The sequence below is a fragment of the Varroa jacobsoni genome, unplaced genomic scaffold (genome assembly GCF_002532875.2).
Source record: "Varroa jacobsoni isolate VJ856 unplaced genomic scaffold, vjacob_1.0 scaffold_1361, whole genome shotgun sequence".
Taxonomy (NCBI): domain Eukaryota; kingdom Metazoa; phylum Arthropoda; class Arachnida; order Mesostigmata; family Varroidae; genus Varroa; species Varroa jacobsoni.
Genome location: NW_019214263.1, coordinates 218,367 through 239,973, shown reverse-complemented (window position 1 = coordinate 239,973; position 21,607 = coordinate 218,367). Strand labels below are relative to the sequence as shown.

Sequence of the window (21,607 nt, the reverse complement as noted above, 5' to 3'; positions counted from 1 at the left end):
TGGGACTTCATCATTTTAATGTTCCTAAAATTCAAGCTGTTTTGATATTATACAACAGTTAGATTATATACTATCTGACGCTTCAGTACCTATTTATCCACATGGATTATATATATCTTTAATAGGCCATAGTTTATAGCAGCACGTGTAAGTAGTTTTACTATTTTTATACAAATATATGTAAAGTTGTTGCGTTTTCATCTTTCATCATTTAAAAAATACAACAGATGTGTTTTCAGTATTAGTCATGCGTACGCTGATTAAAATTCAAATCGGTTTACCTATTAAAGTGGGTTAACATTGATCTCGACTTAATGTTTAATAACAACTTTAAAAATAAAACACAGGCAGGTACCTTTTGATATAAAACACCCAAAAAGTGATCTACAGTTGCCACTTTGGGACGTTTAGTTGTACGTATAAATAGCATTGTAAGAAGAAACTGATTATTCCAAATATATTAAATCGTTCAGTATGAGATTAAGCAAAAAAGGTGACGTAATGAATTTTCAAAACTTTTTCACAGACACAGTCCTTTTTTCAATCGAAGTATGTATTACTATTAGACGGCAGCCCACTTATCCCTATATTGGGGTACAGAAATTTATCAAGTTACAAACCACAATTTCAACGATATTGAGATTTGAACACTTTACTTTCAGAGCTTGTCGAGATTTTAAAGGAACAGTCTCGGCAATCTGTGAAAGTAATATCTGGCGATTGTGGTGAATAGCAGAGAGCCTCCAACTGTAACTTCCGCATTTTTGCCGCTTAGATTATTTCATGTGCATAAAAGTGGTTGACCTCTGGTCACTAGTCTTCGCTAACCATGCCGCAATTACTTATCCAGTGTTTTTATCCTATTATTTTACCAAAGTTGACAAGTGTGATATCTTTACAACTTTCACATACACCAACATACACCATAAAAATGAGTTTCGCAGTGGGTCTTCTGCGAAACTCATTTTTAAAGTGGCCTTTCTAGTAGTAAAACCTTTATAGGGTAGAAAATTTATTCACCGAGTTGTTTCTGCCGCTGTAATTCTAAAACGGAACCCATATTTGTAAATCACTGAAGATTTCCGATTTTGGGAAGCTCGATCGCTAAAAGCCCGAGTAACTTTATACGGCTAAATGGTCTGACATTTTACGGAATACCAGTGCATCTTAAATGTAAAAAGAAATATCGCAAAATGTTACACTATTGTAACATAGCGATATCTTGAGGTCTGAGATTAATGTTTGTCACCATTTATTTTAATCAATTTCATGGAAAATAAGAATCGTAACTATTTTGTCTTCGAACATAGCGCAGCGGTGAATTTTTCCATTATCATAGTTCTATAAGGCGTACTGTTAACGCGTCTTTTTTAAATGTTTTATTTACACGCATTTAAAGTTGGAACTTAACTTAGATTAAAGTTTAGAACTCAAAACTATCGAAACCAAAATGTGCAAATACAAACGAGTGTGACAAAATAGATCTTGGGAATTGTGCTAAAAATCTGTACCGCTGCTTAAAAACTCCTAAAAGAACGTTTCGCTCAAATGTTAGTTTTTATCCTTGAAGCCTAATATATTGTAATAAAATTCTTAGGTATAATGTATACTAAACGACAACTAAATTTACAGTCTGCGTGGGAGCTTTTTACATTTTTAGATTCTGAGAGTTTTCAAAATGCCGTTTCCACTATAGAGCTTCAATCAAACCAAGGTTACCCACTCGCTTTAAAACTTCTGAATTTAAAAAACTTAATACAAACACAGTGCTATAAAAATAGTATACATTTGTCAAACATGCTTCTATATGAGAGGACAAATAATATATTATTTTCCTTATATATACATATATAATCTCGAAAAATACATACCTGCATTCATGCATAAATCGCTTTATATTGCTTTTATTTAGAGCCTCTCTTTACTGTCAAAATATCTAAAATATCCAATTGAATTATCGCGGTACTTCTTGTTTGTTTTGGCCAGCCATCTTAACTTTTCTTACTCGGACATAACTGCGTTGGTTGAAAGCGCTCCTTTTACGTTCATTGTTAAAAGCGGCTATAGAGTTGTGCATTTATTACGAACATAGGCAGCGACTGTTCACGTCTTGCTTAAACTATTGTAGCTTTTTGTCCGGTTTCATCAAGTAGTCGTGTGTTTGCCGAATATTAGTCGAGTAGGACAAGAATGACTTCACCACAGCCAAAGAGCCCAAAACCCGTCCATACTCCGAAGAAAAAAGAAGAATCGTTTCTTGAATATCTTGGAACCCTCGGTCGTAGGAAGAAGATTAAGGAAGGTCGGTAGATTTGAAAGGTCTACTTTCTTAATTTTGAAACTGTATTTCATATTCAACGAGGCCCTGTCCAGTTATCTTAATCCTTAGGTACATAAAATATCAGCAGGCTTTCTTCATTAGCCATTCACTGATCATCGAGGCCTTACTGGATTGCTGTTGCACTACTAAAAGTAAACTACTAAATGCTTCGATCGTTACAAATAAAAAGTCTGCATTGTATTGTGATGTTATTAGCCGGTGTGGTATTTTGTTATTTATTAGCGATGGAATCATTGTAAACACTGCAAACAGCTACCGCTCAAATTATTGTAATGTATAATTGCTAAATAGCTTAGCCAGTATATGTACTAGTCATATCTGACATAGTGTGTTTTATTGGCCACCGTTTATGGTTGACCTGTCTAGTGAGTCAATGATCAGATTATACTATTGTACCGCTTTTAAAATAATACCAGACACTGGTCGTAAATAAGCTGTTAGATTTACTTAACCACTTCGTTGTAATATTATATATTTGCCAACAAACGATGAGAACTCGGTGGTATCACGATTTAAACAAGCCAATGTTTTATTTAGAAACTATGCATATCGCAAAATGATTATTTGATAGGAACGATAATGATTATACTTCAAGGTGTTCTGTGAACGGGGTAAATAGATCATTTTTTTCTCCCGAGTTACAAATAAGCTGAATTGTGACACAGTATTCGCAACTTGATTTAGTACCAAGAATAAGGTTGCAAAACGGAATTTGATGAAATAAATGAATAGTCTGTGATGCGTCTATCCACATCGATATCAGTTGAAACGGCATATTTCAACTATTGAATCACCCTGATAACGTTGTTTTGCGATCTGCTTTACCAACGATACGAAAATAAAAACAACTAGACTGTTAACAGGGCCAAACCCAACACAAAACGGCTTTGCTCATAACGACCAATGATTTACTCTATTTAAGTCTATTAAGTCTATTTGAGCTCTGTGGGTACCAATCAGATTGGGCTGAGACAAATTCTGCGCTTTTTAAACTGTATACAAATATTTTCCGCTAATTTCTGGGCTACGCGTATATTTTCGTGCTAGAAGCTTGATGGTAACCCGTTCCTTGTTTGAGCAACGTAGCCGACTTTTCTTTTTTTTTTTCTGCTTTAGCCATCGAAGCTAAGGGTCCTAGACTTTTCGCCAATTTCAAGAAATTCTATACTTCATATTATTCAAGAAACCGTCAAATGTCATTCAGAATCTAAAAAACCGAAACCAGCTAAGACAAACATTTTTGTTGTGATATAAGCTAACGAAAAGGGTGAACATAGACACCTCACTAATATTATATAAACACGATCAACTGTCAAACACTTGATACATTCTTCTGAAGTGTCAGGTTTATACATCAGCGCTGACACGTCAACCTTTTATTATTTTCTATATACATATTAGTGGCTACTATACAGATTATGTCTGTACAAAATGATAGCAAGCTGGACTCAACACTAGCTTAATTCAGATGTTTCGTACACACAATTAATTTTACGTTCTTCTCCTCTGCTTCACGGAACTGAGACTAGTTTAATCGTCCAGCCAATGTTTGACTAAGCAGCCTGGTTTACTTTATGTATAATGTGTTGTGTACAATTGTGCGGTTATCTTTTAATGAGTTTCCGGGCGACAAAATATTTGAACTGCGACGATTGTAGAAGAAAATGGCCGGCGCGCCTTTTACACTGGGCGCGCCGCCCATTGGGCCGTTGGGCGAATTTTGCACAGTGTTGACTTGTTTCAAGTATCGCGTACTCAAACTTCGGTCTAAAGCGCTTTCTTAGGAGCAAATAGAGAAATTTCTGTAAATTAAATTACATTTGTTAGTTTGCAGAAGCTTTCAATATCCTTAAGAAGCTGTAGTGATAATTCTTCATAGTGGAACAGTATTACCAAAAAAGCATCAGATGATCTATATGTTTTTACGGTAGCTGTATTTTTGAAAATCACTGTTCCGCTGGAAATTTTACAGTCGAGGAACTAGATGCAGAGGAAGCAAAAGCTATCGATTACGAAGGACGTATTCTAGACAACGAATTGCTGCCGGAAGATTGCCTTTTGGAAGAGGGCGAAGAACGTGCTGTTATCGAGCGTGAATCATATGAAAGCCCGCAATTTAAAGAGCTTGTCAACATTCTCGTTGAGTGGATTAATGACGAACTGGCTAAGCACAGAATCATCGTAAAGAACATTGAGGAAGATCTGTATGACGGACAAATACTTCACAAACTCCTAGGTGGGTCAAATATATATATATATATATATATATAATGCAGCGGTTTTATTTTTAGAAGTTCAAATATTGAATCAAAGACATATAATGTTAAAGGGCTCCACCCATCCACTCAAATTGGCTTCGCCAAATCAAAGACCGAATTTCTATAAATTATTGCAAGTAATATATCTAGGTGGGTGGTCATCAATTAGTTTTTGTCTGACTTCTGTCCACAAGATTGACAAATTCTTCCTTGTTTTTTTTTTTGATAACAATGCTACCATTACGTCAGAACAACTCACGAACTCTCGCATTGATGTTGTCGAGATGACTCAGAATGAAGAAGGACAACGGGAAAAACTTAAAGTGGTACTGGAAAGAGCCTCACAGGCGCTCGGGGTCCCTACATGGGGTCACGGTCTTAAATGGAGCGTGGATGCCGTTCACTCAAAAAACGTCGTTGCAATAGTACATCTACTTGTGGCGTTAGCCAGACATTTTAGGGCTCCTGTACGAGCTCGACTTCCTGAGAATGTCGTCGTCAGTGTTGTATCAGTTACCAAAAGGAATGGACAGTTGGTTCCTGCAAAACTTCAGGAACAGCTCACGAGAACATACGAGTGCGTATTTATAGTATTGGTGTCGAATTTTAACGTATTTCGGTATATCTATTTTCCCATAAAGATCTACGTTATAACGTGAAATATTAGTATAGTATTTACAATTGTAAAGGAAGTAAATTTAAAATTATAAAGGAAGGTTACGCTTGCGTATGATTACAAACTGAAAAGATAGTTACATACCGAATTTCTACATCCATAATGTTTTTTCTGCCTTGATGGTAACGCGTTTGCCTGCTGCCTGCAGAAAGTTAGAAAGAAGCCTTAGGGCAGCGAAACTGTGTGAGGCAATGCTGAATTTCGTCCCGGTTGCATACATTCGAAAGTGGATTGTCTAACTTTTTGTCGTGTTCTGGACAACAGAATAATAAATAACACAAGAGGATTAGGCAACATAAAAAATAAAACTAAATCTCACACTTTAGTTTTTTAGTTCGCTTTAAAAATATAAATCCGATTAGGTGAGAAAATCTATTATAAGCGACTTGTTTATAAAACGTATCCGATCGCACATGCTATCCTTTTATTGTCCGTAGCAGTAAACTACTTTTTCCAACATTGGATGTTTAATGAGAGAAATGCTTCTGTCTCAATAGTAATATCGATGAAGAGTAAAATATATGAACAGGTGTCAGTGTTAAAGACATGTGGGTTCTATGGAGACAAGTGTTGGATTACAGATGATTACAGCACCGAGAAAGTCTTCTCTAAAAGAAATTGCTTGTGGTCTCTATTAGGTTGTTTTTATATAAAGTTATTTTTATATAAAATATAAAGTTTTTAACTTGTTACTTCTATATCTTCAAGTCATAAAAAATTTAAAAAATTCATATGCTAATTTCACAATTGCACTCAAATCATTCAGAATCGTATAAAAACTAGTGGCGAAATTTATGCGTACATTAAAACCTTTTTTTTACATTTTATCTAGCTACAAGACATGTAAACAGCCAAGGTATTTAATGTTTTTAACATATATATAATACGATCATTGATTTATGTGTGGCTGAAATTAAAATAAATGCAATTTATTTGCGGAATTTGTGTACTTTGGTGTAATCAATTGATAACTTTTCTTGGTCTGTGTGTAGTGAATACGGCATGAAGGTGGAACGCGATGCATTTGATCAACTTTTCGACCACGCACCTGATAAGTTGACGGTAGTGAAGAAGTCCCTTTTGACTTTCGTAAACAAACACCTAAACAAGATCAATATCAAGGTCACAGATCTTGACAAACAGTTCCATGATGGCTTTTATCTCGCGCTTCTGATGGGACTACTTGAAGGTATGAAGCCATCTACCTACTGAAATAATTTCTAACCTTTTTATAGCTAACATGTGTACTAATATTTGCCTGTATAACTCCTGATACTTATAATTGCGGATTTTTATTTACTAATAACAAAGTGTCAATATATGTTATTAAAGGATCCTTTACTCTACGAGCTTGTTATTAGCTGGACAAGCTTGCTGTCCCTACTATAAATTTTGCTATCCTATTGCCGTTAAAGTAAACGTGTTATTTCTCAATGTGCAATAATTTATAATATGCAGTAATCATTTTCATAATAATAACTTCCTCTAAAAAAATATTTGACGAAATCTGCCAATTTTATTCTTTGTTGTAGTCACTCTTTTTGCTTTTTTAGTTTCGCTATAATTGAAATGAATTATAGAAGATATAACATATTTTCCACTATATATAATAATTATCATTACTGTTCGAGGATATTGAAGCTTGTACCTATATATATCAGCATCTATTATGATCATTTAGATCACCCTGTGTTACGAAATGTGTTGCAAAAAGCTTCTTCTTAAATCCAAACTAACAAAAAAAATATGTAAATGACATGTTGTTATTATATGCCATTTCTTGGAAGGCTTCAAACTGTTTTTAACGCTGTGTTATATTAATTGAACACATTTTTAAGGCAACAAAACTGTTTTGCTCATGTAAAAAGCTTTGTCCTATTTTACACCGAGGAACTTACTTCAGTTGTAATATTCCATCCGAATTTAAATCATCATCCTTTTCGTGTTTTTGTGGCTAGTTTATAGCACCTGATTTTATTGTGTTCTTTTTATCTTCAGCTAATCCGCTATTGTTTTCTTTAAGGTAGTGCTCTTTGGTTAACAAACTGTAGCTCAGGTTATCAATTCATTCTGTAAGTTCATTGCTGTTCTATAACACCATCGCTAAGGTAAAAATTAGTGAAATCTTTTCTGATGCACTTTGTGAGGCCAAGAGCTTAGTTTTATGGGGACAGATCTGCCTCCTAAGATAGAAAAATAAGAGTAGTGACAATACGTCAAACTATAAGGTTAAACATATTTAACTTATTAATTTAAGACTCCGAATATCACTACAGGATACTTCATTCCGTTGTACTATCTCACATTGACGCCGAATAACTTTGAGCAGAAAGTAAACAATGTAGCTTTTGCCTTTGGCCTTATGAAGGATGCTGGACTACCCAAGCCCAAGGCGAGACCTGAAGGTAAGAATCTTTAACCATTTTTGAAAAAATGGTTAGGGCTATAGTGGGCTAAAACAATTTTTTAAGATCTGTAGCTAAATGCATTAATTATCTCGTATGCAGTATATATGACAAACCTCATTGGTTGGAATAGGTCAACTAATTAACATAACCTTTGTTATTTAAAAACGCTCTATATAAAATTAAGCCATATCTGAGGTTTCCGTGTGAAATAATGTGAAATGCAGACATTTTGAATATTAACTTATAATTTTTTAAATATTCAACATTTTCAGATATCGTCAATTACGATTTGAAGTCAACTCTGCGAGTGCTGTATAACATCTTTATGCAGTACAAGAACGCGCCGTGATTTCCAGCCACATCACTTAATCAGTATCCAAGCGATTGCACAATTTTAAAAATAATTTAATCTTTGGCCACAGCTACCTACGTATTGGACATAAGTGCCTTATGCCTGCATGACTTCACTATGTAGAGTGAGCTAATGTTAAATCTAGTTATTATTACAACGCTTCCGGATGTTAATCATCTGTTATTAAAATGGTGTATTAATTTTATGGACGTATGGCTTCGAATACCGTCCACGTGCCATATACATATGCTGTACGGGCAATTGGTGTTTACGCATTTGGAAATACATCTGTGTTGCCTACGTGACGTAATATATCGACGAGTGCCTCATGGGACGCTGACTATTTAATTATGCTATATCATCTAACATATATAAAATAGCAATTGGCCATTAATAAAAAGTGGAACGCAAGTGCAATTAAAATTTTGCTTGAAATCGGTTTCTAATGAGTTATGTGCATTGTAATTGGATTAAGTAGGGATGAGAAAAGTGAAAATCCTTTTTAAATGGCTTTTGGCTTTCGTCTAGTCCTATTGTAGGTTTAGATTGAACACAATTTATATGTTGAAAACTGTGAGAGTGAACCATGGAAAGGAATTACAAGATTAGATTTTAAGGCCATAAGATATTGATAGAATCTAAATGATTTCTAAATCCCAAAACAAAGGCATGTACATCTTACAAGATGTGACTAGGTAACTAAAGATGTCACAAACACATAATAAGTTAGGTAGTTAGACTTCTTTGGCATTCAAAACTTACGTTGCAAATAAGGTTTTGATAATAAAAAAAGGCACAAAAGATCAATATAGTTGTTAATTTGAACATTGTAACAAACTTTTGTGAAAAACGACGAACGTTTTACGAACGAAATTTTTGTAACTTTGAGGATTAACCACTACTGGATGTTAAACTTTCCGAATTCCTAACAGCAGGTTTAAGAATAAGACACCTTAGACAAAATCTGGTTCGAATATTGAAGATTTTGAGTGCGGGTGTCTTCTTGTGATTGCTAATTTAAAAAAAAATGTGTTCTTATAAATAAAATCAGGTTCTGTGGAAACACGAGGCTTTACCTGCTTAGGTACGTAGTATACCCAGTGATAAAATACAGGTGAACGAGTAAACCCAAATATACCTGCTTCCCCTGAATACCTAAGCTGTCAAGGATATAAGTGCGGATATAAGTACGTCAAATGTTTCAATTAGCGAAATAAAGTTTTAATTAAAAGAAACTAACATCGTACACAATACAATGTTGCTTTCATGAAAATAATGACAAAATTATACTGATATCATTTAGCAACAAAAAAGCTCTTCGGTGATCCACAATCTTCATCTCGTACAACTCATTCTCTTCCTAGAAAAATATATTAGAATAAAAGTTTCCTTCCTCACCTAACTTTGTGTACACGTGGCATTGCGACACACACATAAAGCTATCACACCTTGAATTAGAAATTCGTTGTATTTCTAGTTACAGACTATGTCGAGAAGCTAGAAATGTTCTGTGAATAAATTATTTCATCGTCAATGACATGAATACGATGATCATGAAGCACAGAAGAGGAGATTAGCATTATATGCTTGACCCAGATACTTCAGACTAGCTGAATATAAAGGAAGTATTATAAAAAGAATAAAAACCCGTTCTCTTTGTGAACTCCATTGTTGTTGATGCTATGAAAATTTATAAAATCTTACGTAAGGTAGTTGTAGTCAGTGGTTCAGTGAGTACCACATAGAGGAACACATGCGAAGTTACCGGAAGCTTTTGCCTAGGTACGATGCAAAAACGTGCTCTCCAAATGGCCTTATATCCTTTCAACGTAACAGTGGCTTCTTCACAATCACAACGCCTCTCTGGCTTAGCATAGCTCGTTGGTTGTACTATAAACCTCTAGCACAAAATTCCTAATCTGACCACCCGAGTGACCACAGCAGTCCTACCATTAAAATGATGCCGTTTCTGTAGCCTGTATCTACCTTAAGGCTTTCTTCAGTGATCTCAGTGAGACTCACTTAAACACACAATATGGTTTTACGAGTGTTCAGAATATTTTTCTAATATAGACTACTCTAATATGCCGCGCGAGGTTTTATTGTTTTTATAAAATACTATTTGAGTAACTTGATTGAATGAAGGGTGCGCATAATGTCATTATCGCGATATTTTATAAAGCATTGTGGAACCGTAACATAGTGTCTTTAGTCAAAGATATATTTGAGTAAAGATATATAACTAAAATCAAAGAAAGCAGCCTTGCGAGGCCTGCAGCTTTTACGCACTCTCAAAAGTCGTCGTCAAAGCTGGTGAGAAACCAATAAGATGTAGAAGCACACAAAGCGATGAAGACAACTGGAAAAGTGTATTGAAGTTGTCCAAGGAGGTTAAGCCGTGAAAGATGCTAGTATTCAAGAGATTCGTAAGAGTACCTTTACTGAAATTTGATCTAATCCAGAGACTTTTGAGCTATAAAAGATCGACGAGAGTTTAGAAATATCCAGTTTAGTAGGCACTTTGAAATTTTCGAATCCATAAATCAAAAATACAATTTTTGATATCCGACGGTGAGGGATTCATTTTGCGCTGGGACCCAGCCGTGTGATGGAATGCCTACAGTGATACCGGACGTAAAACTCGAAGCATAGAAACGTGATTACAATTTGGAGAGTGCAGAATAGTACTGCGTGGTATAATTTGGATCACGACTATATATGGATATATAGAGTAAAGGACTGACACCTTTCAGGCAAAAAGAAGGCGTTTGAAGACGCAATAATAAATATGTTTAATGGGCTGCGTCAGGACATACAAAACGCGGGTAAAAATTAAAAAGTGGGAAGCAACTCCCTGTTTTCGAAGGATCTAAAGTGATATTTCAAAACAGTTCCTGCCTTTAGAATAAATAACAAAGAAATAGCGAAATTATTTAGTAGTTTTTATTTAGTTAGTATTTAGGTGTTATCCTGCTGCATAGTCACAAAGTACAGCTTCTTTCACGAGTTATTTCTAAGACAATATCTAACAAAAACGGATATTTTAGTGAATTGATTTGCATTCCTAAGGCTCATGTTTATTCAATATAAACACTATTCAACGCGATTATCGCCTAGTGTAAACCACTCAATAGTAATTTTTGAAACATTTTTTTTTAATCCCGCAAATTTTAATGGTGACCAGGCATCAAACCATATTGGTAGGTATAAACTCATTAAAGTATTATTGACATATGGTATATATAAGAAATCCTACTACAATTAAAACTTTGACCGGTATCTAGCCAAAAGACCCAAAAATACAAAAGTTAAAACGGTTAAAGGTTTAAAAATGCAAGAAGTCTCGAAAAAATCCACTGTTCGAGTCTATCGACACAACCCAATTGATAGTATATATTATTCTATTCAAAAGACTATTAAATTTTTAAAAAAGTTTCAAGTTTTAAGTGTATCAAGAATGGCATTTTAAACCATTCTTATTTTTTATGCGATGCATTTTAAATTGAGTTTTTGAAATTACTGAAGATGTTCTGGTTTAGCTCATGAGGAATCTTCACAAATTTTTGATAAAAGCCGCTTGAAAACTGGCGATAATGTGGACCGTCGATTTCATGCAAAAAAAGGAAGTTCTTAAATTGTGCTTACCGAGCTTTATAATGTCAGACCAAAGTATTTAGATACACTTAGCTATTGTAAAATAGGTTATTAGACAATTAAACACTTGAGCCTGGGTTGGAGTACTTGAGCAACTGTTCGAACACTCCCATGGTCCTCCGCACATTTATGTGCACTTGAAACCGACAGCTTAGTTTGGTTTTATTTTCATACTAAACTTTTCGATAATAGTTTGTGTGGTACACAACTTCGGACAAATGGTCTGCCAAGCTTAAATGAACCAGGTATCAAAAACTGAAGTGACAAGTATCTTGATTAATTGACTTGATCGGTGCTTGAATATTAGCATATTAAATATTGAATATAGCTCTTTTATATAAAACCTACATTTTAAATAACTCGAAATGAAATAACTGAAGGGCATTAGGTCATAAGAACGCGGAAATCACGCAAGGTCTCCATTTTTCAAAGCCACCCCAACTAGCGGAGCGGGTGCGAAAAAATAAAAATAATGATTGCTAATGCTAAGACGGACGTATGAGTGGAATAGAGTGTCAGTAACTGTACCATCTCACACGAAATACTTATCTCGGTTTAAAGGTGCGAGGATCAGTCTATCTTGGTGCCTTCTTTTTTTTTTGTATGAAAGGTTTCTTTAAGCGAAAGATGCCTACAATGGAAAAGTATCAGTAATCGTCAGGTCGCAATGTGACCATGGAACACAGGAGTCGTGACCCCCTGTACTCCATGGCCACATTACATACAACCATACATGCTCAAAGCATCCAATAAAAGATACACAATTTTTTTCAAAAGGTTTTTCATCGTACCCTAGTAACAGTTACTGGTAATAAAGACATAACCAGGCGGTGTCGCATAGCGCTTCCACAAATGCATTTTGCTTAATTAACATATAATAACTCTCTAATAAAGCTTTAATAACTATAGCCTGTCTACGTTCGATTGCTTCAAAGATGGGTACTTTGCCCACCTATCGTAAAAGTTTGCACCGATGCATCGTAAGTAGAAAAAATTAGGATGAACAGATTAAAATGTTAATAACATTTTATAGATAACATTAATAACATTTAATAAATGACATGTGTACAGTATTGACAAGAAGATATCTAGCACACTGCACTGACACATAGAAAACCGCACCACAACCGCGTTGCTGCCTGCGCTATCGTATTTATAAGCATTCAGAAGTTACATACGATTTTATTAATTAAAAATACAGCCCTATATTCCAATCGTGATTAAAAGCATCAAATTACTTCAGTCTCAGAGAACCGCCACAGGGCTGTATGCATACTCACATGTAGTCACAAGCTACAGTTTCATCTATTTATTGATTATCATTGTTATTAAATTATTCTAGGCATAAAAGTGACGCAATTTAGATGTTTTTTTATTGTATTAGTGCGTTAAATGTATATGCTTATTAGCTTATTATTATATTAATAATATAATATATATATATATTATATAATTACGTTAGATCCTATTATATAAATTCTTCAACGTTAAAACGACGGCGTAATTAGCAATGCTGCTCGAACCCAAACTTGGACATCTTTTGAGTTTATGGAATTAGTTTAAATCAGTGCGCTATATAAACATGTGTTACGATTCAGCTGAAAATGTTATTTTACTACGATTCTGATTCGCTCCCTAAGGAGACCCAATGGTATAAAAAACATAACCGGTCAGGACAGATAATCATCACTCTACAGCAAATCCATAATCGTCACTGAAATTTTGTGCTTTTAATTATTGTGATTTTTATCCATCTATTTCTTTTAGGTGGTTATACAGGTCACATATGCTTATAGCATTATATATAGGTCACAGAGGGCTGTTTAAGGCTAGTTTATGGGTCGATTCCCTCAGTCGTTTAGGGGCGAAAAATTATAGTATTTGAAATATCGGAAACCTTAAAGTCCTGAAATATAATACCTGATAGGTTGCTTCGGGAAGTCTTGATCTTAAGACTTGTGAAAGAACTAGCCATGAGCCATCTATGAGGTATCATATGTTCACTTTATATTGAGGCTTAACGGTGCGTAAGTTTGAACCGGACCCCCTAATATAGCATCTTAATTTGTTCATTTCTGCATTTATTTATTAATGGTTTGTTTTAAATTATAACCAGTATAACCAGTACTGCAACTTTTCGTTTTCTGACTTTTAAACCCGAATGCATTTCTTAGATGAGGTAAGATAAAGATGTGTTAAAAAGAGACTTGCGTGCGAGCGCTGATCTGATTTTGTTTCTAATATGTAAGTAAGTTTAATAGGAATCTGTTAGAGTAGAGAGCATTATGTTAGCTATATATACTCCTTATAATTCTGTAGACACATCACACTATGTTTGTACAAACTTCTGCCCGCATTCAATGTAATTGAATTAAAGTCGTGAGACGCGTTTTGTCATGCATATACCACAATATCGTGGTAGTTCTTTCAAGAATATCATATTTCTAGTTCAAATCTGATGGTTTTTTAGGTATATAATAAAGGTAAATCATTCATCGTGTAAGAATCTAAATTTCGTTCTAGAAGAACTTAAGTGTAGACGAAATGGTTCCACAAAGAATAGCTTTCACACTAATAGTTGTTTTAACCTGGCGTATAGCTCTCTGTATAAACAAGCACGACACATTGATATCTGAAATTCATTCACATGCTAGTGAAAAAAGGCCTCTGGAAAACCCATTGTTATTCGAAGGTATGTATTATTTTCTTTAAAACATTATCTCTACTCAATGCCGTTAAAAGTTGGTCTTCGACTTCCATTCACTTTCACGCCACTTGTAAGAAAAGATCTCGGCAAAAAATATAGTAATGTTTTCTTCTTTTTGAGTTAATTTTTTAGGATTGTTGTTGAGGCTGCCCATGTTAAGCAGTCTTGGAGCCGTACATAAATCTTGTGAAAGTATTTACGTTTTGACTATAATTTCTTCCTAGATTTACTACGATTTCAGCAGTCCACGCAATAAAGCTATACAATTTTACATTTTAGTTATAATTCCTAAATGGTTCTAGTTATAAAACTGTCGTCGATGCCACAGAGGCTGCATTCAGATCTACAATAACTTTTGTAATGTTATTAAATTGTTCTATTTGTATAAGTTCAAAATGGTCTACACACCGAACTTCGGAAGTTTTATCGAAATTGATTTGTTCGTTAACAGGTCAACCAAGAGTCAGTTCACCGTAGAATGCAACTCTTCACATTAAAAAAAATGCATTATATTTTTGGCCGTTACCCATCCAAAAGCAAAAAAAAATATGGATTAAGTAACTCAAATAGTTTATAAATTAATTTTAAAACATTTAATGAGGGGTAATCGTCACCATGAACAGCAGATTTTCTTTTATAAAATAGTGCCTCTGTTTTTTAGCTCAATATATTAAGATCTCCTTGCGGAAATGTAAATTTCTCTCGTACAACACTCTTGAAATGTTTTGACGCAAACAACTTTGGAGGCAATTCTAAAAAATGTTTGATTTACATGTTGTCATTTGAAGCTTGTTAATTAACCCAACTAACCATATACTACTTTGTTAAAAAAGCATCGACAATTTGGTTCTTTATTATCTCACCTAGCTCAATCGTCTGTATTTTACTTGTTCGATTAACAGCAGCTCTAGTCATGTTTAACAAACGCGCACCACTGTTTTTTCCAATTTTCAAAGCAATGTTCGAATTCATAGAGTAGACCTCAGATCTGCCTTGTTTTTACGTCGATCGTCTCAAAGTTTTGTACTTCTACATATTTCTACAGCTTTAGAGAACTGAAAAACCACAGGGATTTACATCTGGTGAACATCAAGGTTGAGCCAACATTTTTTTTTTGCAAGAAATAGGATACCAACAGCAATATGTAAGTCAATGCATTATCGCAGTGGAAATCCCACCATTTATTCTTGCAGAATGAAGGCTATCCTTTATGAATATGAAATACTGTGTATACTTCTTGAAACTTTTTTTGATGATATTGTTTAGAAGTGATAGCACCCTTCTGTATGAATTCATAACGCACAACTGCTTGGTTGCCAAAAAATATGGTGGAAAAGAATTCGATTTGTGACCCAAATCCTGGAGATCTGTTTGTAGTGGGCTCACTTTCGAAGCAATGCTTAAATAACTGTCCTTTTTTGTATACTTACATTTTGTTATGTGTAATGTAAAGGAGCAAGTCCAATTCTTTTTTAAGGGCATTATTGTTTTTTAAAACAATTGTTATTATTTCATGGGCCATCCAGAGAAACCCTAGACAAGTAAGGCCCAGCCGGGTAGAGCTACTGGTGTGAACAAGTCTTTGATGTTACACTGAAGAGAACTTTCATTCAGTTGGAATAATTAAAAGCATCGAAAACTATTGGTGACGGGGAAGGGTCCTACTACAATTTTCGCTGCAAGCTTTTTCGTCTCTACATGGGATCTCCAAATGGTTCGACATGACTTATATGAAATATACGACCCTTCTATGAACTCCCTGACTCGTCGATCCTTCATAATTACTCAATTTGCATTTTCGATGTTTTCGCGCGTACTCTTCGTGACAGGTCGCCCAAAACGAGAAGTGTCCCTAAGGTTTTCTTTTCCATCGCGAAACCGTTGGTAACACTTATACAAAAGCGTTCTTCAGAATTGACATCACTTGAACTTTTGATCTTATTTTTAACACAAATCATATTACATATTTTTGGGTACCCCATTGTGTTCCAAAACAGGAAACAGCACCGAAGGTTACTACTTTCGAACTGCGTTGAAGCATTATATACAAAACACATGTTCAAATTCTGGGGAATGTGGTCTATAGATAATAGACATACAGGCAAGCGTGGCGCTACAAGCGTGGGTAACGGAACGACCAGTAACCAATAAAAATTTAAAAAATGATCTATCTATTCTTTTTTGACTCAGCACTATATTTTAGGTGGTCGAACAACTGTTAACGATTTTTCTAGCCAGATGGCTTTAGATCATATATTCCACGTTATATGAGTCGTATAATAGATGTACGTAATAAAGTGAGTAACAGGAATGCCTTTATTTAGACTTGAACGTCTTGAACGTGAGCGAAAGTTCTGGAAGAATAAGCTATACTTTACAATTTAATTAAGATAAAGGCACAAATGCTACCCAGGGCCATTAATTTGTGCTTTTTATGGTCAAAATGTGTTTTTAGAAGAGACAGCCTAAAACTTGTTTTTTCGCTTTCGTTCTTTAAATTTTGATCTAAAAAATGTTCCTCTTCGGCTAAATGCGAAAAAAGTTGATGACAAGGCCGATACGTGAGTAACCATTATATCGCTAAGGAACTAAACATCCATTACCAAATAGTTTTAAGTTATCTGACAAAGCCGGCTGTAAAAGAAAAATTCGATGCCACATAAATCAATGCAAAAAAATTTACTCTATCGTTACTCCATTTGCGAAGCTCAGAAAGACAACAAGATCAAGCCATTTCTAAAATGTGTTGTCACAGATGATTAGAAATGGATCACATACAACAGTAATTTGCAAATTAAAAAAATGTGGCCCACGATTTGTAGCAAAGTCCAGATTGACGTTCAGAAGGATGATCCTGTGTTCCATGAGGTTGGAAAAAAATCGTGCATAATCAGTTGCTGCTTCCTGGTAGAAGAATTAATTTGGGCCTCCATTGTTAACAACTAACAAGCCTACAACAGGTTATTGAAGAAAATCGAGAGAAAAAAAATTATCTTCCATCATGACAATATGAGAGCCCATATACATCTTTAGCTACTTGGCAAAGACTGAAAGAATTTGGATGGAAAATTTCTATTCATTCGCTGTATAATGTAGATTTTGCGTCATTAGATCGTCCAATATTTGAGTTTTTGCAGAATTTTTCCTTGATGGTGTTGATTGTTTCAATAGAGGGATGCAAATTTATCATAATCCTTCGTCAAGAAATTCTATATGGGTTTGTGGTCTTACTAGAACGTCATCGATCAAAATGACGCATATTTAGTTTTGTAATATTATTTTAAAACATATAAAATTTTAGCTGTAACCCCGGTGAATCCGTCAACAACGGATTTAAGCTGACGGTTGATGCAGAGTTTCAGAATATTTGACACAGGAATTAAATAATATGATTGACTAGAATTAATATCCCTCGCCCTCCGGTCGTTTCCGAGAACACCGCAACTAATCACCTAGTAGGAACAAAATTGTATATATATATATATATAATGTTTTCAGCTAAAATCAATCGATTTTTCTACCTGCGTGTATATATAATGTATAATATATAAAACTTGTGCTGCATCACATACTGAAAAAAATCGCTCGAAGAAGAAGCTTCTGCTATAACGATAAACACTTTTTCATTACAATGTTGTATTAAAAAAAGAATGTGGAAGTTCTATTAAATTTAGATATAACAGAACTAGGTATCACGAATATCCCTTTGCCATATTAGGGGATAGTTAAGTAAATACCCCACTTTTTTCAGTAGTGAAATTATACCTGGATCTACGGTACCGGTGACTTGGACAGCCATGTTTATAATGAAGAAGGATCGCGAACTGTAGGTTCAAGTCTGCGACGCCAAATACCTTTTCTATAAAAATACACCAGTAAAGTACACTCTTGTCTTACGTTGATTTTGTTTTGTTGGCTGTGTTACAAATACACAGGTGACATATTTCCCGTGGATGGAAACTTGTCTTACAATGCTATCAGCGAATATAGTCGGCTCTGGCCTCAAAATGTAATCTACTATGAAATCGATTACTCACTACAAGGCTATAGCGGACTCATCGAACGTGCAATTGAAGAGTACCACCGGAAAACATGTATCAGGTTATACCCCTCAAAACTGATTAGCTGATCGCAGTTTGCGAATGTGCCTTTCACGATTCGGATAAATACTTACTTGAAGCATTAATGATTAGGGTTAAAGGACTTCAAATGCGGACACTTACAACGACTTTTTGATTAGATATTTTTGGTCCATCACAAGAGCATATACAATCCTTATGTATTTTCTCCTTTTTTTTATTACTCTAGCCACTTGTTCCATTTTCCATAGTTCGCAATTGTTTCACACATCAGCATAACCAATGAAGCTATTAAAATGAGTGGTAGAACACCTATCTATACTAGCTGCGGCACAACAAAGATTAAAGGCGCCTATGCACCTACTCTTGCTTCCAGCCCCCACGGTATTGTTTGGTTTTTCGTACAGATTAGCTGCGTTTGACATAATTTAACAGTTTTTTTTTTATGTCCAGATTCCAACAGGGTCGCGGTAGAGGCAACTTCGTGAGGATTTTCTATGGCCAAGGATGTTATGCTAACGTAGGCATGGTTGGTGGAGAGCAACCATTATCCTTAGGTCGGGGCTGCCATTTTCATGGAACCGCTGTACATGAGCTGGGACATGTTGCAGGATTCTATCATGAGCATACCCGCAGTGACAGGTAACATATAGGGCAATATAATACAGTCGTACGAAGGGAGTTATGGAACAAGAAAGAATGATAATAATGGTCTAGAGGGCGTACTTCCACCTCAATTAGGTAAAATAAAGCACGAAGGGTTTATACTAAAAATAGCTAACTGTTAACGGCTGTTATCATTTGGTAACTTACACATATGAAGTTACACCTTATTTTATACTCTGAAGGAATGTATGTTTCGGAAACATCCACTTTACACTTGAAAAGGTAAACGACTTCCTCGTCAACTCTAAGGTTGACGACCGGAAAAACAGGGCTTCTTCAGGCAGCTTTCTCGAATTTTACAAAATAGCTACAAAATAGGATTTTAACCTATTTGGTCAAAACCTTCGATAACCGAGTTAAAAACTTTCAATTTTTCTGCTATATAATCAAAAGCATTCAAGAGCTTATGAAAGTAATGGTATTTTTACATTGCTTAGATGTCGCACTTCACCACTGGATCAATATTTCTACTTATTAGAAGCTGAAGCTAATTTATCCTTAAAATATTCACTCCTAAGTTGCTCCATTCCATGGAGTAATTTCAATAGGCAACAGCTTACTGGTAACAAAGCAGTGTTTTATTTACAGTGGCAATGCGGGATAGGAACAGTGCAGATGTTAGAAAGTAATGAAACGATAAGATCACCAGCTAATATATCAAAATTAGAGTAACTGGATAACCAAGAAAAAATTACTCTGAAAATGTGGTTGACCTGCTGAAACAGAGTTATGGGATAAATGGAGCAACAAAATAGAATGACAAAATAATGTAATGGGTTAAGTGAAACAGGGTAAAGAGGCAATTGCAGCTAGACAACACGGATAACCACAATTGGGTACGACATAACACTCCCGACGAACTTGAATCTAGGTTTCACACCTTTGAGCATCTGTGAGAACGAGATGAATGCTTGCTCATCTCTTGAGCGTTGGTGCTTGTTGCCAAAAATATGTCAATATATGATTTGCACGTGTTGGGATTTGGATGGCTAATACGCATATCTAAGAGCGCTGCCATAGCAATCCTGTACAATGCGCAATTTGAATGCAAAACAGCCACCCTTGCTCCAAGTTTCAGCGTTGATAGGTGGTAATAAAATATTTAATAAGGAAATTAAAAAGGTTGGTATCCTTAGTGGCTTTTGGTACAGTTACCCGATCCTCTTATAGGTAGGATAAAAAAGCCCTGAAGCAGACCATTTCTAGAAATTAAACAATATCTAAAGGCGATTCCGATGATTCATACTAATAGAAGAATAGCTGAAGTACGTAAAGGTATGGTTGCAATCATATAATATAAATTGTGGTGCAATATATGTTTACAGAGTTCGATAATTGTGTGTTTCTAAAATACTGGGCTATATTTAAGTTATAGACAAAAGCGTTATTAAGCAAGTTCGTATGTAATAATTAGCTTTAAAATACACATATGTATGAAAATAATAAAGACATGGACCTTTTAAAATAATATACACGTTATTAAGCAAAACTTTTTCTCCTTGTCGCTATAGGGACCAGTATATCGACCTTTATCTGCACAACGTCAACCCGCTGTACTATCCGCAGTTCCAAAAATTGGCACCCAGCGAAAATCTTTTCTTCAATAGGTTTGACTACGAATCCGTTATGTTGTATGGATCGCGATCTTTTTCTAATAATGGTCAGTACTCGATGACCCGGAAAGACGGTGGCGTCCTGGTTGAGGTCCACGAAAAGCACGGTCTTAGCGCGGCTGATGTTGAACGTGTTAACAAACTTTACAACTGCAACGAAATTTCTGATGAGGACGGAGACATTCATGTCGTGGATGAATCACCGATACCACATTGGTCTCATCAAAATCCCAATCTGTGGGGTGGACAATGGGGAAGTTGGGACAATCCACAGCTTATAGATCTCCACAAAACTTGATAAGGTCCCTTTACAAAATCACTTTATATTTAGAGGCCTTTCGATAAAATATACACAACAAAATCAAGCTAGGTTAGCTCATGATGAGCCGCACATTTTTGTCATGCATACGTCATGCAGACGTGTGATCCAAATACGCTTGATGACTACAAAGGAGCAGTAGCTTCCGCAACGCATGGCAGTTTAAATAAAACTTAAGGAACTTTGCAATAAATCTATAATGCATAACGTTTCATTATTTTATTACAATCAGCAAGTAACACTATGAAATGCGGAGTCTTTAGACTTATTTAGATAATTTTGTATAAACTGTATAAAGGATCTGAAAGGTTGCACACAGACTAAAAGACTCTTTCGATAGTTTTGAGGTTGACGGGAAGCATTGAAATAAGGAACCTCGAAATATTTGAAACGGTTACCGATCATTGTACTAACAACTTAGTTTCAATATTTGCTGCTACCTGTTTTTATAATTCATAAATGTCTAATCTAAATTGACTTGTCTATAAATTTTCTCTAGTGTTAACCGGTTTTACTCTAAAACATTTCTTTGAT

General features: G+C 35.1%; 2 protein-coding genes across 3 annotated transcripts; both read left to right on the top strand.

Moving 5' to 3' along the window:
• Positions 1-1,991: 1,991 nt before the first annotated feature.
• parvin (beta-parvin) lies at positions 1,992-8,458 on the top strand. Of its 2 annotated transcripts, none has more exons than XR_015314504.1 (6): positions 1,992-2,302; positions 4,314-4,577; positions 4,849-5,176; positions 6,268-6,464; positions 7,533-7,680; positions 7,956-8,458. XR_015314504.1 is itself a non-coding variant. In XM_022848589.2 (6 exons), exons 1-6 carry the CDS (start codon positions 2,191-2,193, stop codon positions 8,030-8,032), a joined length of 1,107 nt encoding a protein of 368 aa, XP_022704324.1. In that variant the 5' UTR covers positions 1,995-2,190; the 3' UTR covers positions 8,033-8,458. The 2 variants fall into 2 exon arrangements, 1 of the variants encoding a protein (XP_022704324.1); XM_022848589.2 differs by having other exon boundaries at positions 1,995-2,302; positions 7,552-7,680.
• A 5,700-nt stretch (positions 8,459-14,158) lies between these two features.
• On the top strand, positions 14,159-21,280 carry LOC111269178 (astacin-like metalloprotease toxin 5). Its single transcript, XM_022848588.2, has 4 exons — positions 14,159-14,381; positions 18,332-18,497; positions 18,929-19,117; positions 20,653-21,280. Exons 1-4 carry the CDS (start codon positions 14,234-14,236, stop codon positions 21,050-21,052), a joined length of 903 nt encoding a protein of 300 aa, XP_022704323.1. The 5' UTR covers positions 14,159-14,233; the 3' UTR covers positions 21,053-21,280.
• Positions 21,281-21,607: the final 327 nt, after the last annotated feature.

Excerpts from the sequence above, each read along its gene's own strand:
- parvin (XM_022848589.2), top strand. The coding sequence starts at position 2,191 with ATGACTTCACCACAGCCAAAGAGCCCAAAACCCGTCCATACTCCGAAG. Across the intron at positions 4,578-4,848 it reads AATACTTCACAAACTCCTAG|AACAACTCACGAACTCTCGC; the intron begins GTGGGTCAAATA and ends CCATTACGTCAG. Across the intron at positions 7,681-7,955 it reads GCCCAAGGCGAGACCTGAAG|ATATCGTCAATTACGATTTG; the intron begins GTAAGAATCTTT and ends CAACATTTTCAG.
- LOC111269178 (XM_022848588.2), top strand. The coding sequence starts at position 14,234 with ATGGTTCCACAAAGAATAGCTTTCACACTAATAGTTGTTTTAACCTGG. Across the intron at positions 14,382-18,331 it reads AAACCCATTGTTATTCGAAG|GTGACATATTTCCCGTGGAT; the intron begins GTATGTATTATT and ends ACAAATACACAG. Across the intron at positions 19,118-20,652 it reads GAGCATACCCGCAGTGACAG|GGACCAGTATATCGACCTTT; the intron begins GTAACATATAGG and ends TTGTCGCTATAG.